The sequence below is a fragment of the Phlebotomus papatasi genome, chromosome 1 (assembly GCF_024763615.1).
Source record: "Phlebotomus papatasi isolate M1 chromosome 1, Ppap_2.1, whole genome shotgun sequence".
NCBI lineage: Eukaryota > Metazoa > Arthropoda > Insecta > Diptera > Psychodidae > Phlebotomus > Phlebotomus papatasi.
Window position 1 is genome coordinate 110,821,980 of NC_077222.1, and position 13,795 is coordinate 110,835,774.

A 13,795-nucleotide genomic window follows, 5' to 3' on the forward strand; every position below is an offset into this window, starting at 1 on the left:
AACTTCCTATAAGAGTGAGCGAGATGAATATAGATCTATGTTTCATTCAGCCTCATTGAAGTGTCCAAAACATGTTTACAAAACAAAAGTTAATGTGCGCTGGGCACAATGGTCCACGATCAATACCATTTGTTTGTAAACATGTTTTAGGAAGTGCCTATAAGAGTGAGCGAGATGACTAAATATAGATCTCACTCACTCTCATTGAAATGTCAGAAATGTTTACAAAACAAAAATTATTGTGTGTTGGGAATTATGCTTAGCACACAGTAACCATTGTTTTGTAAACATGTTTTGAAAGTTTCAATGAGAGCGAGTGTCATCTTGTTCTAGTCATCTCGCTCACTCCCACTGAAATATCACGCACATGTTTACAAAATAAATATTATTGTACGTTGCTCATAACATTCAAAAATGACAGAACGTTTTCTTTATTTATCTATTTGCAGGAATATCGGCACGATGATAGGAATTTTACTTCGTGTAAATTTTTGGATGACGGTGGATTCTCTTGGCCAGCCTTCCATATAGCATTTTTCTCCAGTTCGTATGTAGTTCCATTAGTACTAATAAGCGGTTTGTATTTACGGATGTTATTGCGTTTGTGGCGAAATGGCGTAGGAGGAAGGATATCCGCTGAGTCTCAACGAGGACGTAAACGTGTAACAAGAATGGTTGTGATAGTTGTAGCTGCGTTTGCATCTTTATGGTTTCCCATACAGGTTAGTAAATTTGCTGTACTTCTATTGCCAAGGTGATAAATGTATCGCACTATTGACATCCAATTCTTTCCCTTTTTATTTATCCACATACGACAAATTTCCCCCTCTCTTTTTTTTTGTGCCTTTACCAAATGAAAAAGGATGTGATTCCAAGACTTTAATTAATTTGGATTATTTATTATGTGTCTCCAATTTAATTGCAATTGATTTCTTTGTATAGAATGTACTCTTTGCCGGACAATTTGGAATAGAAACATTTACTCTGTAACATTTATTGCACTCTTGCAGTAAAACATTGATGCAACGTTATTACTTAAACTTCTCTCTAATACTTCTTTGTACAAATAATAGACTCTCTTCTACACCATTGTGTCTGATGCTTAATACGTTGAGAATGGTAGAAAATAGTGCCTCAGGTTATTTTATATAATATGTACGGTCAAGTTTCATCACAGAACTTAGAATGTTGCTGTGAAATGCTGTAGGATTAATTAGTTTAAGATGGAAGATAGGAAAGTTGAGGATTACTAATGTACATGTCATTCCTTTTGTCACTATTGTCATAATATTTTTTAACAGAAAGTGAAAATGCTTCTGGCAGTACTCTACACTGAGAGAAATCCGAAAAAGTTAAAATAACATTCCGGAAATGTTAATTTTACCCTGCAGTATTGATCCGAAATCGGTGTAAATAATACCCTTTTTAGGTGTATTAGGGGTTAAAGTTATCCTTTTTTCATGTTAATTTTACCCATTTTACCCTTAAAAAGGTGTAAAATTAACATTAAAAAATGTTGATATATTTTTACACCTAAAAAGTGTTAATGTTATGAGGAAAAAATGTTAATCGCACCCTCTTTTTTTTCTCAGTGTAAAAAAGAGTGACAAAGCATCAAAGCTTTGCGAAATGCAGGAACTTGTGGATCAGATATACCTCGATAGCTCTAGAGGCCAAACGGTTAGACATAGATATTTGGGACTTTGAGGGGACCCCTCATAAGTCAAACCAAGCACAGTTAACATGCCCCACTCCTTTCCACGCCAGAGAAGCAAGTTTTCTTGATAAAATTGCTTTTTACGTGTGGAAAAAAATATAGGACATATTATTTATGCTTGGTTTGACTTATGAGGAGTCTCCTGAAGGTTCCAAGTCTCTATCTCTAACCGTTTGGCCTCTACAGGTGTTGTGGTATATCTGACTGAGTCACAAGTCTTTCACAAATTCTCTAAGTAGATAGATACACTCAGTCCCGGCATTATGCACTCCGGGATTATGCACATGAAATTATGCAAGTTTGCCTACTTTAGGAAGTCAATTTATGAAATCATTTTTTAAATCCTCCTGAAAGCATATTATATTGCGACGCGGGAAATTTGAAGACACTATGCTTATTTTTCAGTAAAGAAAACTTTAATTTCTTTTATTATGTTGAAAAATTTAAATATTTTAACAATTTATTAAAGAACTCTGTCCAAAGAGTACCGTTTGTTGATGAGTTTTTTTTTATATAGTTGAATCTTTTGCTCTGATTACTTTTACTCCGCGCGAAATTCTTTCTACGGCCGATTCATTCAAAGGAAATCGCCTGTGGGCAATGCAAATTTTCTCGATGCATAAAGCCATTTCGCGCGTTTTTTCGGTCCCGAAAATGTGCATAATCCCGGGACTGAGAGTTTAGATAGATAGATATTTATTAATCGATAAATGCTTTAAAAGCGCAACAGCATTACACAAACAGTGTGTTTTGAGTGGTTTATAAGTTGATCCAAATCGGTTGTGAATCAGTAAACGCCAAATAGTGCAAAAGTACCTTTGAAATAGCATATAAATCACAAGTTCGAGCATTTAGCAAAGTATAGCACTCTTTGCCACCTTTTTTTCTGGAAAATCATTGAAATACAAGTTAACAAGTAAATAATGTTCATACAAACGGGTATGCCATTTTCCGGTAGGAGTAATCAAAATAACATTGTGTAAAATTTATGAAGACCAATGAGACCAATACTATCAAGAATACTATTTACCCGAAAAGGTTATTTTCCCTGTAAATTTATGTCACGCCGTTTCTATGCAAAATTACTATCATTTGAATAATGTTAATGACAAAATTGGGACATTGAGAAAAAGTGTGCAAAGTGAAGGGTTAGAAGCGAAATACGAAAAAAAAGTTTGAATATAAATGGTTGAAAATCTGAAATCAGTCTTGTTAAGTATGTACATAAATAATATGTTAAGTTCTAGATTTTCTCTGGTGAGATCCTTTTTGAAAAGACCCTCAGAGCAACCTTATTTAAATTGGGATGTTTTCAAGAGACTTTAAATTTCTTAACAATGTGGAGTGATACTTGGGCTAAATCGAATACACATTTGGGAATATGTTACATCAGTATCAAGTGATACGTGGCGATAATGTATTTATTTATATCCATCTACCATGATGAAGCAAGTCATCTGTGATGCTTCCGACACCTCTATTAAGGCAAGAGAAGTGACGTATAAAATGTATATATTTGAGGGATTAGGGCCATGAGCTATCTTAAAGTCTTTAGTATTATGAAGGGTGGTAGTAGTTTGCTTCAAACAGTAATGCAGCGATTTAAAGCTTAGTCTTTCTTCAATGTCACATGGAGATGCCACATACACTCAAACCATTTAAAATAATACCAATACTATAATGCGTTGATACTTAAAACACGTTCGTAAAAACATAAAGAGGAAAATATAATCGGATTAAGGTGTAGTAATCTGGAAATAGTCTGAAGAAATCCCTATTAGTCTGCGGTATAGCACAATAATAGTCCAATTGAGAAACAGTAAAACAGCTCTAATGCCAAATAATTGAAAGCTATACACAATGTGATATATTGTAAGAAAAGCTGTATCAATGTGGAATATGTAGGAATTTCCACGTACCTATCGCACAATTCCAATTGTAGGGACATGACTTGGTTTGAAAAATTATCTGAAGACGACGCAATACGATGTTCAACTCTAATTGGAAAGATCAATATTTTTTCTAATTTGTTGTAGAAACATATTTTTAATAAACCATTGCATTCAGGGGTACACATGCCTGCCATTCCCGATTCACTATGGCTTGCAATAAGCTGATCATCGACCCTAATCGGCGCCGATTAGTTGTGCTGCCAATCGCAATTCACTCACAGATCATATACTAACTAATTCACTCCCTGATTTTGTCCTAGATTTTGTGATATTCTTATAGGGAGAAGTGGGGCAGACTTCAAATAAGGCGACTTTGAAAAGCATTTTCTTGGAGTAACTTGAATTAATTCTGGTAACACTATTTTAAATGACAGTTCATCAATAGACGTACGGAAAGTTATTAGGTTACCTATAGAAAAGGGAAAGCCATTAATTTGTTAAGACAATCTACCGCGTCATAGAGGATCCAGCAAGGATTTCTCGAAAGGAGATAAACAAAAAGAAAAGCAAATATAGTTTACGTTTTTCGACAGCATGTGAGCTGACATTGGGGTTACCATATGACACACGATGCAAAATAATTATGTTGACCTACATTATTTTATGGAATTTATTGATCTCAAAAAATCTTCTAAAGTAATCAAGTCTTCTAATTTTTCTAAAGGGTACACAAAGTGCCTTGTCGCTAGTGTTAGCCCTCTGAGTGGGAGATGAAGGATATACATCTTTAAAGTAGAGACCCATCATGCTTTTCGATGGTATAACTCTTTGAGATGAGAGTCAGTTGATCCTGAGCTACGAGTATGTCCACACACCTTAAACAAGAGAAACATTGTCGAGCTACCACCATCAGAAATGACAGTAACCACAATTTAGGGGAGGTTGGGTAGTTTTACACATGCATTACTTTCGAAAATACATTTTTTGAGACAATAAATAACTATAGAAATTGTACGCACAGAAAAAAATATTTTGTATAAATGTTCGTAAATTTTTGTGAATTTCTATTGGGGACTTACAAAATGCTATAAAATATACAAATGCTATTAATCTTATAACCCACAAACAAGTTCGTAAAAATTTGTACGTTATTCAGAAACATTCTTCGCAATATGATCACCTGACGAGCATTTTGAGTACTTTTACAAACATGTACGAGCAAATGTTTGTGAAAGTACTCAAAATGTTCGTAAAATTTTGTCATTTGTTCGTAAATTTTTGCAAATCATACAAAAATGTTGTAAAAGTACAAAAAATGCTTATCAAATGATCATTTTACAAACAATGTTTGTGAAAAAGTACAATTTTTACGAACTTGTTTATGGGTTGTATCATTTACACGCATTTGTAAGTCCCCAATAAGAATTCACAAACATTTACGAACATAGGAATATTTTTTTCTATGAGGTTTATTTTTCATATAGCCAATACCTAATGGGAAACTAACGAAATATGTATATATGGTTCATATTCGTATGACAAATAAGTTTTCAAAACAAAATATCTTCGTAAAACTGCCCCACCTTCCCCTAATAACTTATTTCTTTGCGCTACAATGAACTTATTAAGTTCATTTCATTCTACTATGTTCTAACTATTAGTTTGCTCATTATTATTTTTACGATAAAATGAGACGTGTCCACGATAAAATTGTTCGCATGGAAAATGTTTTGAAACCAGAAACAAATAAAAGAAAAATATTTTTTGAAACTTTACTTCACTGTAGATTAATCAGGTACAATGGCTTTTTTTATTCAAATTTTTATTTAGTAAAATTTTGCTGCTTCTTCTTAATTCGTCTAAAAAGTAGAATAAAATGTTAAAAGACCGTGGTGATGATTTTGAGAAGGTTTTGATGAGAGCAATCAAGAAAAAGGTACGAAATTTTGCTAATCAGAAACTTCTATAAAAAATCTGTGTATCCAAGTAATCTACAATAAAGTAAAGTTTCAAAAATAGTTTTCTTTTTTTTTTAAATATTATGTAGCTTTTGTTCTTAAAACATTTTCCTGCAATCAAAAAAAAAAGAAGAAAAAAATCAAAATACCGTAAAAGAAATTGAAGAAATAAAACGGAAATACGATAAATGTTCATCAAAATACTGTACGAGAAATTAATCGTACAGTTTTTCTGCTCATCTTTTATCGCTTTTTTGTTTTATTTCTTCAATTTTCTTATAATTATTTTCAACTATTGTCACAGAGTATAGGATAAGGTAATAGGGTAATTGAGAATTTGCAAAAGAATTGCAATGAAAATGCGTAAATAAACTAAATACGGTGAGCATTTTACTGTCAATGTAATTCAGCCCTTACTGATCACACTTAATTTTCTACTAAACATTTGTACACGTAGAGTGCCATAAAAATGCCTTTTATGTGAATCCCTAACCGTTACAAAGTTAACTCAAATACGGTACTTTTTGGGGTTACAGTTAAATGAATAACAATCAGCAAGAGATATTGTATGTAATTAAAGGTGCCCCATTTCCTCTCGATTTGTTATGCATTCTTAAATGGAACGGTAGGGCAGTTTGACGCAGTTGAACTCGTCATTAAGGTTCATTTGTCAAAAATATATTAACCATATTCAAAATTAGATATTACAATTTGAATTTTCGAAAGTAATACATCCGTGAAACTGCCCCACTGTCCCTTTATTAAAAAAAAAATGGAATATCGAAAGAAATCGAGTTGTGTTACTTCCATCGGAACTGTGCGAATACTACTAAGCCCTTAAGGGCACAGTTCAAGGTTTACAAGTACCACTTGGAAAACGCACAAGTTTGACGAAGGGTAACAGGTAATTGACGGAAACCCAATTATTTCCTATGAGCCCATTTGCTAAGTTATTTAAGAAACCATAACTGGGTGATTGTACATTATGAACTGAATTTACAGTGAATTCTATCGTCTTGACACTACTCCCAACTGTAGGATATTTTACTAAATATGTCGGTGTACCCAACATACCTGCAAATTAATTTGCATTAGATATACGATAAAATCTATTATGTAACATCAAAGTTCATCAATATCTTTTGACAGAGCACCGGAATAGGATGGGGATGATAGCGAAAGGGAAGCACCAAATTATTGTTCGACGATTGACAATTGGTGAAAGCTGCCTCTTGTTTGAAAATTTTCTTTTTGATCTTCTTCATTGAGTGTATCATTGCAGAGAAGATTACTTTTTTCTCCTCTTCTTTTTTTTTACCAATAAAATTACAATACACAATTTCCTCACGGGTGACCCAAAAAATATTCTTTTTTTTCTTTGATACTTTCAAGATGTGTTTTTTATTGCTTCAAGATCAGTGAAGAGAACCCTTCCGGTTTATTCATTAGGCCTCCCGATAGCAACAAAAGAAGCACACAATTCATGAATTTTATGCTACTTTTTCTTCCCCCTCTTGTAATACCCTGATGAAGTTCATCCGGTTCTTCCCAATTTCCACTTATATGCTCTCTGTGCAGCTTTTTCGTGCTTTCCTCTGAAAAGAAGATAGCGCAGTACCAGAGGAAATTTTAGCTTTCTTACATAAACATTCTGCAATTTATTGAAACAAAAAAAAAACTATAAAGAAAATTAATGAATAATCACGAATTCTCCTCATGCAACTAATACTAAAAGTTCCACTTCCTGCTGCATTTTTCCATGCTTCTGCATTATGTATACTTATTTTAGTAAGAATTTTAGTCATAAAGAACCATTAGCATAAATTGATGTACATTTTCGTTGTGCAATTTCATTAGAGCTATGGTGTCTGCTAGGTAGTAATGAAGTGAAAAAATTATCACATACAGCAAGTTCATTAATAATATACTGTAAGATACATAGTGAATGTACTGATGTGATATATGATTTTTTTCATCGGTATATACAATGCACATTGCACGAGAACTAATCGAAACACCAGGCGCCTCCATCACCCTTGGGGTGCCTACATTACAATTTCCATTATATCGTAAAATAAATGGGCAATTAAAATGATCATTCTTAATGACTGAGCACATTTTTTTCTCATATTTGTTGTGTCATGGCATTGCAGGAAAATCATTTAAAATATAGGAAGGGGACCACGATCAATTTTTCCGTTCATATGCGTCATAAACTTCCGAAATACATAGCAAAATTGTGGAAGTTTGATTTCTGAATCAATTTTAGAAATTGAATTGAAGAATATTCTCATTCATACAATTGCACAGATCTCACTAAATAACTGATAGCTCCATTCATTTTCATGCTTCAATTTTGCCTAACATAACGTTCGCAGATATTCGTGAAAATACTGATTTTGTTATCTGGCAGAGATTTTAATTAAATACTTCTATTGAAAAACAAAAATGTCTATTATAATAATACAGCTAGACTAATTAATTCTCTATGCAAAATCAAATTTTAGTTTTGTTTCTGATGTGAATATTATTTTAACAAAAGCCTTTTCAAAAAATAATTGTGAAAAACATTTCATACTTCGCTGAATCTATTTCTTTTTGTCAGTCATAATTTTTGCAGAATAGAACAAAAAATAAAAAAAATATATAGATATATTAAATACGTTTAACAAAATTTCGTACATTGAACATTAACGTTATTTATTGTGCGAAAGTGTTCAAAGCGACCTGGACGAAACAGATCGGGGATTAAAATGTAATCCTGCACAACTGCTTTTCTTTGGTCTTAGATTTACTGGGATTTTCTTAGGTCGTCTCGAAGAACTTCTCAGAGGAATACAATGGGATTAATGATTTCCGATAAATTCGGAGTTGCAAGAACTATAGGATTAAAATGAAGTAACTTTATTTTCCATAACGTTACTAATTTTCTAATGCACAACGCACAATAACTTTTGTTTGTAAACATGTTTTCAAAATTTTCCATGAGAGTGAGTGAGATGACTAGATTTAGATTTCATTCACTTTCACTGAAATGTCAAAAACATGTTTACAAACATTTACAAAACAAAAGTTATTTGCATTGAACATAATAAGTAATAGTAATGATTCTGGTACACCTTTTTTATTTATTTAATTCGTATACTGCTTTTGAGCTTAAGGTCTTGAAAGCAAAAATTTTGACAGATTATAGGTGTTCAAGGAGTTCATTGTTTGTGTGATAAAGATCACTGTCAGAAGAAAACCGAAAATTCACATCTCTTTTTTCTCAAATATTTTGTATATGTATGTCCCATTCTCTTGCACTCAAAATTGACTGAACGAAATTGAATATGTTATGACGTACAAAAAAAGAAGAAGATTGAGAGAGAGTGAGACAGATATACGTTAAGTATGTACAATATGTAATTATAGCAATTATTGTCCTCGAATTCAGAGTGAAGGAATTAAAAAGTAAAGTAAATTAAAGAAATTAAGAAAAGTAAAGAAATAAAATAAGACATTATAAAGACATTTAAAAAAAATGAAGAAAAAAACAAATAAATTATTAAATTTATATATTATTTTTCATTTTATATTGTTATAAAGAGAATTTTCAACTCTCCTCTTTGTGAAATTCATGTAAATGACACATAAAACAATATTTGTAAAGGAAAAGGCAGGAAAAGAAAATGTCCTCGACAAGGCTTTTATATACACTCAATAAGGGTTGAACCAAGCCTTATACGGGCTTGAGATCTAAGACTTAGCCATCTGGCTTAACTCCTCTAATTCCTAATCAGGCACATTTTTTTTTAGAAAATTGTTATTTAGGATTGAATTATAAGGGCAAATGATTCATTAGATTTTGAAAAATCAATAAAATTGCTTGATATTTAGATTTTTAAGACCATCGAGAACTAGGCTAAACCGCCAGTCTGAAGCCGACATTAGTCATTCTCACATACGACGAGGCTTGAATTTAATCTCATGAGCGTTGGAACAAGCCTCGAGCTTAATGCCGAGTCCAACCGAGCCTAAACTGAGGGTTGGGTGATTCGAGTTTTGGATTTTAATTGCGACAGTACTCATTTTGTGTCCCGGTGACACTCAGATTTCTCTCAGTTGTTTACTACTGCCCCAGTTTCCCCTACAGATATTTAATACAATTTTTTCTTTTTAAATAATTAATTTTTTCTGAATATATTTTCTGGCTTTCTTTACGTTGTTTTCATACTAAATTTAAATAAATATAATTGAGTTTTGTACGATTTAAATTTAAAATAATTAAAATAAAAAAATATATTACGAGAAAAACTTGAAAATTTTTATGAAAACGTTACTAATATGCTCAAAATTCTTCGGGATCTAACACTGGTATTTTACAAAAGCAGCCCATTGCGTAGGTTTATTACAAAACATATTTTTGAAAATTGATATAGTATAAATACATTAAATGTTCCCTAATTAAATCATCCGTTTGCAATCTCTTTTACCTCGATAATTCATATTGCTCTGCCTCTAACTTCTATCATTCATTAAAAGGATTTCCTTTAGAGATTTTTTTCTGGCTGAATCTTACAAATTCTTTCACTTTATTTAATATCTGCTACTCAATTTTTCTATTTTTTTGTTTATTTTAAATGAGATTTTTCTCAGATTTTGTAAAATAAACATTAATAACATAAATATTTTAGTTAATTTTTTTTAATATTATTTAAACGTGAATAGGTAGAAAAATAAGATGAAAAGATTTTCCTTTGATTGCTGCTCATACATATTTGATATTTCCACTTTTTTTTGTTGGTTTAAGATGGAGAAAAATGTTGTAAGCCCAATATCCCTGTTTTGTGAGTGTTATTACCATAATAATGCCAAATAAGAACCTTCGTGATTTTCTATTGGGGATTTCTTAGGATTTTTTTAGCCAGATACACTTTTCGCCGCCTCTCCAAATAAAATATTTTGCGGCTTTCTGAAGATCTTTCTTTCTTGATGCTAAAATCCTAGTACATAAGTATTTCTTCGAGGAGACCTTTTCTTACAAAGATAAATTTATTAGGAATATTTTTCTACGCATACGTGAAAAAAACAGGGATTTGTAAAGCATTTTCTAAAAGAATGATTGGCAAAAAGAACAGACAAATCAGCTTTCAAAAGTATAACAATTTACTTACTGGTTTTCCTTTGAACATTGAGTAATGTCCATTTGTTCAATGTATTTTACAAAATAAAAAAGAGTTGCTGAAATATAATCTTACAATTCAGATATACATATGTAGATGTAATGTTCTTTACAAAACTCTCCTGAGTACATAGGTTAAAAAGCGAAAAAAATCCGTCTGAAGACATGGTAACATGTACATAAAGTAGTATTTGCTTTTGAATAAAATTCACTCACCCGTTTCACGAAAAATACATCGGAAGACGGAAGCGATATGATTTCAGGTTTTATATTTTCACTAACATCCCAAAGCAGAGAAAATCTCCAATAATCTTCCTTTTTCTTCTGTTCCCTCCATCATAATGCAATATGTAATTTCCGAAAATAAACAATAAATTTTTTTCCATGTCTGTTTTTTATCACATATTCAGTGTTCTGGTATTTTAGCTCTTTTAGTCGTATATTATTTACCTTGAGAAACACAAAATGGATCATTTTTTGACACAGGTATCCGTCAAAGTTCTCTATACAATTTCTATGTCAAATTTAAAGCTTTAACTGACTCAAGATTGTAAAAAAACATTTCATCAAAGATTTCAGTAAAAGGAGCATGAGCTTTTACTTCTGAAATGTGTAACTTTTCCTTTAGAATTCATTCAGAGCGTGAAAATTACAAAATTTGCACTCCCACTCATTGTCCTTAGTACACTGAAAAAGGATCTTTTTATCTTTCATTCCCATTTTACGTATAACAGGGCTATGTTCAATGATTGTGTTGTTCAGCAATTTTCGTCCTTTAAGAGCCTTCAGTGCTGAAGGAATTTTGTCGTTATCCATTATATAAAATTTTTAGCGAAAGTTTACAAAACAAAAACTAAGATGTTTTTGGTCAGTAAATTGGGGATTCACGTGCTTAAAATGAAGCCTGATTGCAGGGGTCCTTTAACCTCTTAAAGACAAGTGGGACACAGGTGCTCCAAAAGCAAAAACAATTTTGGGTTTGAAAAAATATTTTTTGGGACATCGACCGGTGTCTCATTCGTCCTTAAAGCAGGAATGAACATAAACCGTTTAAACCGAATAAACGTCAAAATAAATTTATCCACTTAGCGTTTTGACCATTGACGTACAATTTTCATTTGACGTTTGTTCGGTTTCAAACCGTCCTTGCCCACCTCGGCCTTAAAGGGTTAAGGTACCGCCTCCACTAAAAAATAAACTAATCTAATCTGATCAGTAAATTTTTTAAAATGCTAATTAAGAAAATCAAATTTGTCCAATAAAAAGTTCTATCTGATGTCCTGTGCCCTGAAGTAACCAATTTTCCGATTTCCATATCCCAGAAACCTGGAGTTTGATGCTCCTCATTTCTCAGTCAAATCAAGACTAACTCCTTCTCATCACGAATACCCTATTGCTGTACCGTTCTAAAGAGAGGAACTGACTGAAGATTTTAAAATTATGACCGTTGTAGTCTTAATACCCAGCGAGCACCAAATGAGGCTATTTACACCGCCGCATTAGATGGAGATTAAACTGTCCTAAAATCGGATTTTGGGACAATTCAGTCTCAATCTAATATGGGGGTGTACTTGGCCTCAGTGAAACAGTTGATATTGCCGTCTCAGATTGAGTCTAAATTGTCCCAAAACCCGTTTTTGGGACAATTCAATTTCAATCCAATGCGGCGGTGTAAATGACCGATTTCAATTCAGCTGTAAACATAGGAGAAACTGGGGCACCACCAAACACGGGGTAGAATCAAACACTAATTTTTATTTCTAAACTACTTGGACTATCTCGACCCTTTCTTCAATGTACAAGCATCCCTATAATGCCTATAAATTTCTATAAGTCTTGTCTTCTGAAGTCGAATATCTGATTAAAAAATCGCAGTATTTGGTGCTACCCCATGTTTGATGGTGCCCCAGTTTCCCCTATGTATTTTCAGCTGAATTATGCTAACTTTAAAACGACACTCACGCGGCAGTGCCATTTGCTTATATTTGGTTATCACATTTTGTTCGAGAACTGCTGACCGGTCCAAAGCGTTTAACCGATAACCGAAAACGTTGCCTTTTCAGATAAACGTACTTTCTGGCTAGAGCAATGAATTTTACATATTTTCGTTAGTAAAAAGTAACAAGTAATCATAAATTCTCTGAAAATCAAACGCGAAGTTTCCTAAAATGTTTTAGCCTGTTGATCTTCGTCACTTTAAGAGTATATTTGCGGTCAATCCCAAGACGATCTAAGGCAGAATCCTAAAATTGCTTGAGCCATCTTATCCCAGGCCTATACCAAAGAAGATACCTCCTCATAATGGCTTGCAGACATAACCTGGGTATCCTAGGCCGGCAACGGGCCGTAAATGAACGGTTTTTCGTTTCTTATTTTTTCATTTACTAATAATATTTCATTATTTTTTAGCAATTGAAATTTAAAATTTCTGTATTAAAATTTTTGACTATTAATATCTTTAGTAGCTACTTTTATGAAAAATACTGACCAGTCTCCTGCAGACAAAACAGTTATCTTAATCTAGGAAATTCAAATAAAAAGTTTTTAGGGGCTCTTCCGATATTCTTAAGGGGATTTTTTTTCAAGGGAAAGGACAATAACTTAAGTGATTTTTCCTTTCTTCAGACTTTGTTTTGAGAACAGATATTCAAAATAAGTTTTTTTTTTAAACAAACGTATTTATTGAAAAAACTTTAACCATTTTTAAGACCAGTGGGCCTTCGATGACCCAAATGTGATCCACTGGTCCTCCCTCAAACGGATAATGTAACTCAATAATTTGAGGATTATTTGATTATGGTTTTCTGGTTACTACTATTATTCATTAATTTACTTTGTAATTGTTATGGAAAAGGGATGACAAAGCATCAAAGGCTTTGCGACATGATCGTATTCGTGATTTTTATCATTATGCTTAATATACCTCGGAAGTAGTCATTCCAACTATGGTTAATCGGTTACCGAAAAATCGTTTAAACACCCTGTTTTGAATTTTCTGTTTATGTGTTGACAAAGTATCCCAGGCTTTGCGAATTTCTCGAACTTCCGACTTATATGTTAGACT

At 32.6% G+C, this 13,795-nt stretch overlaps 1 protein-coding gene across 2 annotated transcripts in view; it reads left to right on the plus strand.

Annotated features, from left to right (window-relative positions):
• LOC129799276 (allatostatin-A receptor-like) overlaps positions 1 to 13,795 on the plus strand; it is a 149,484-nt gene that overhangs the window by 103,375 nt on the left and 32,314 nt on the right. The window contains exons 3-4 of one of the 2 annotated variants that reach the window (XM_055843023.1): positions 450 to 547; positions 622 to 706. In XM_055843023.1, the coding sequence (XP_055698998.1) occupies positions 450 to 547; positions 622 to 640 (117 nt within the window). In that variant the 3' untranslated portion in view covers positions 641 to 706. Of the gene's footprint in view, positions 1 to 449; positions 723 to 13,795 lie in introns of those variants that run through there. The other variant, XM_055843022.1, reaches the window with a different exon arrangement.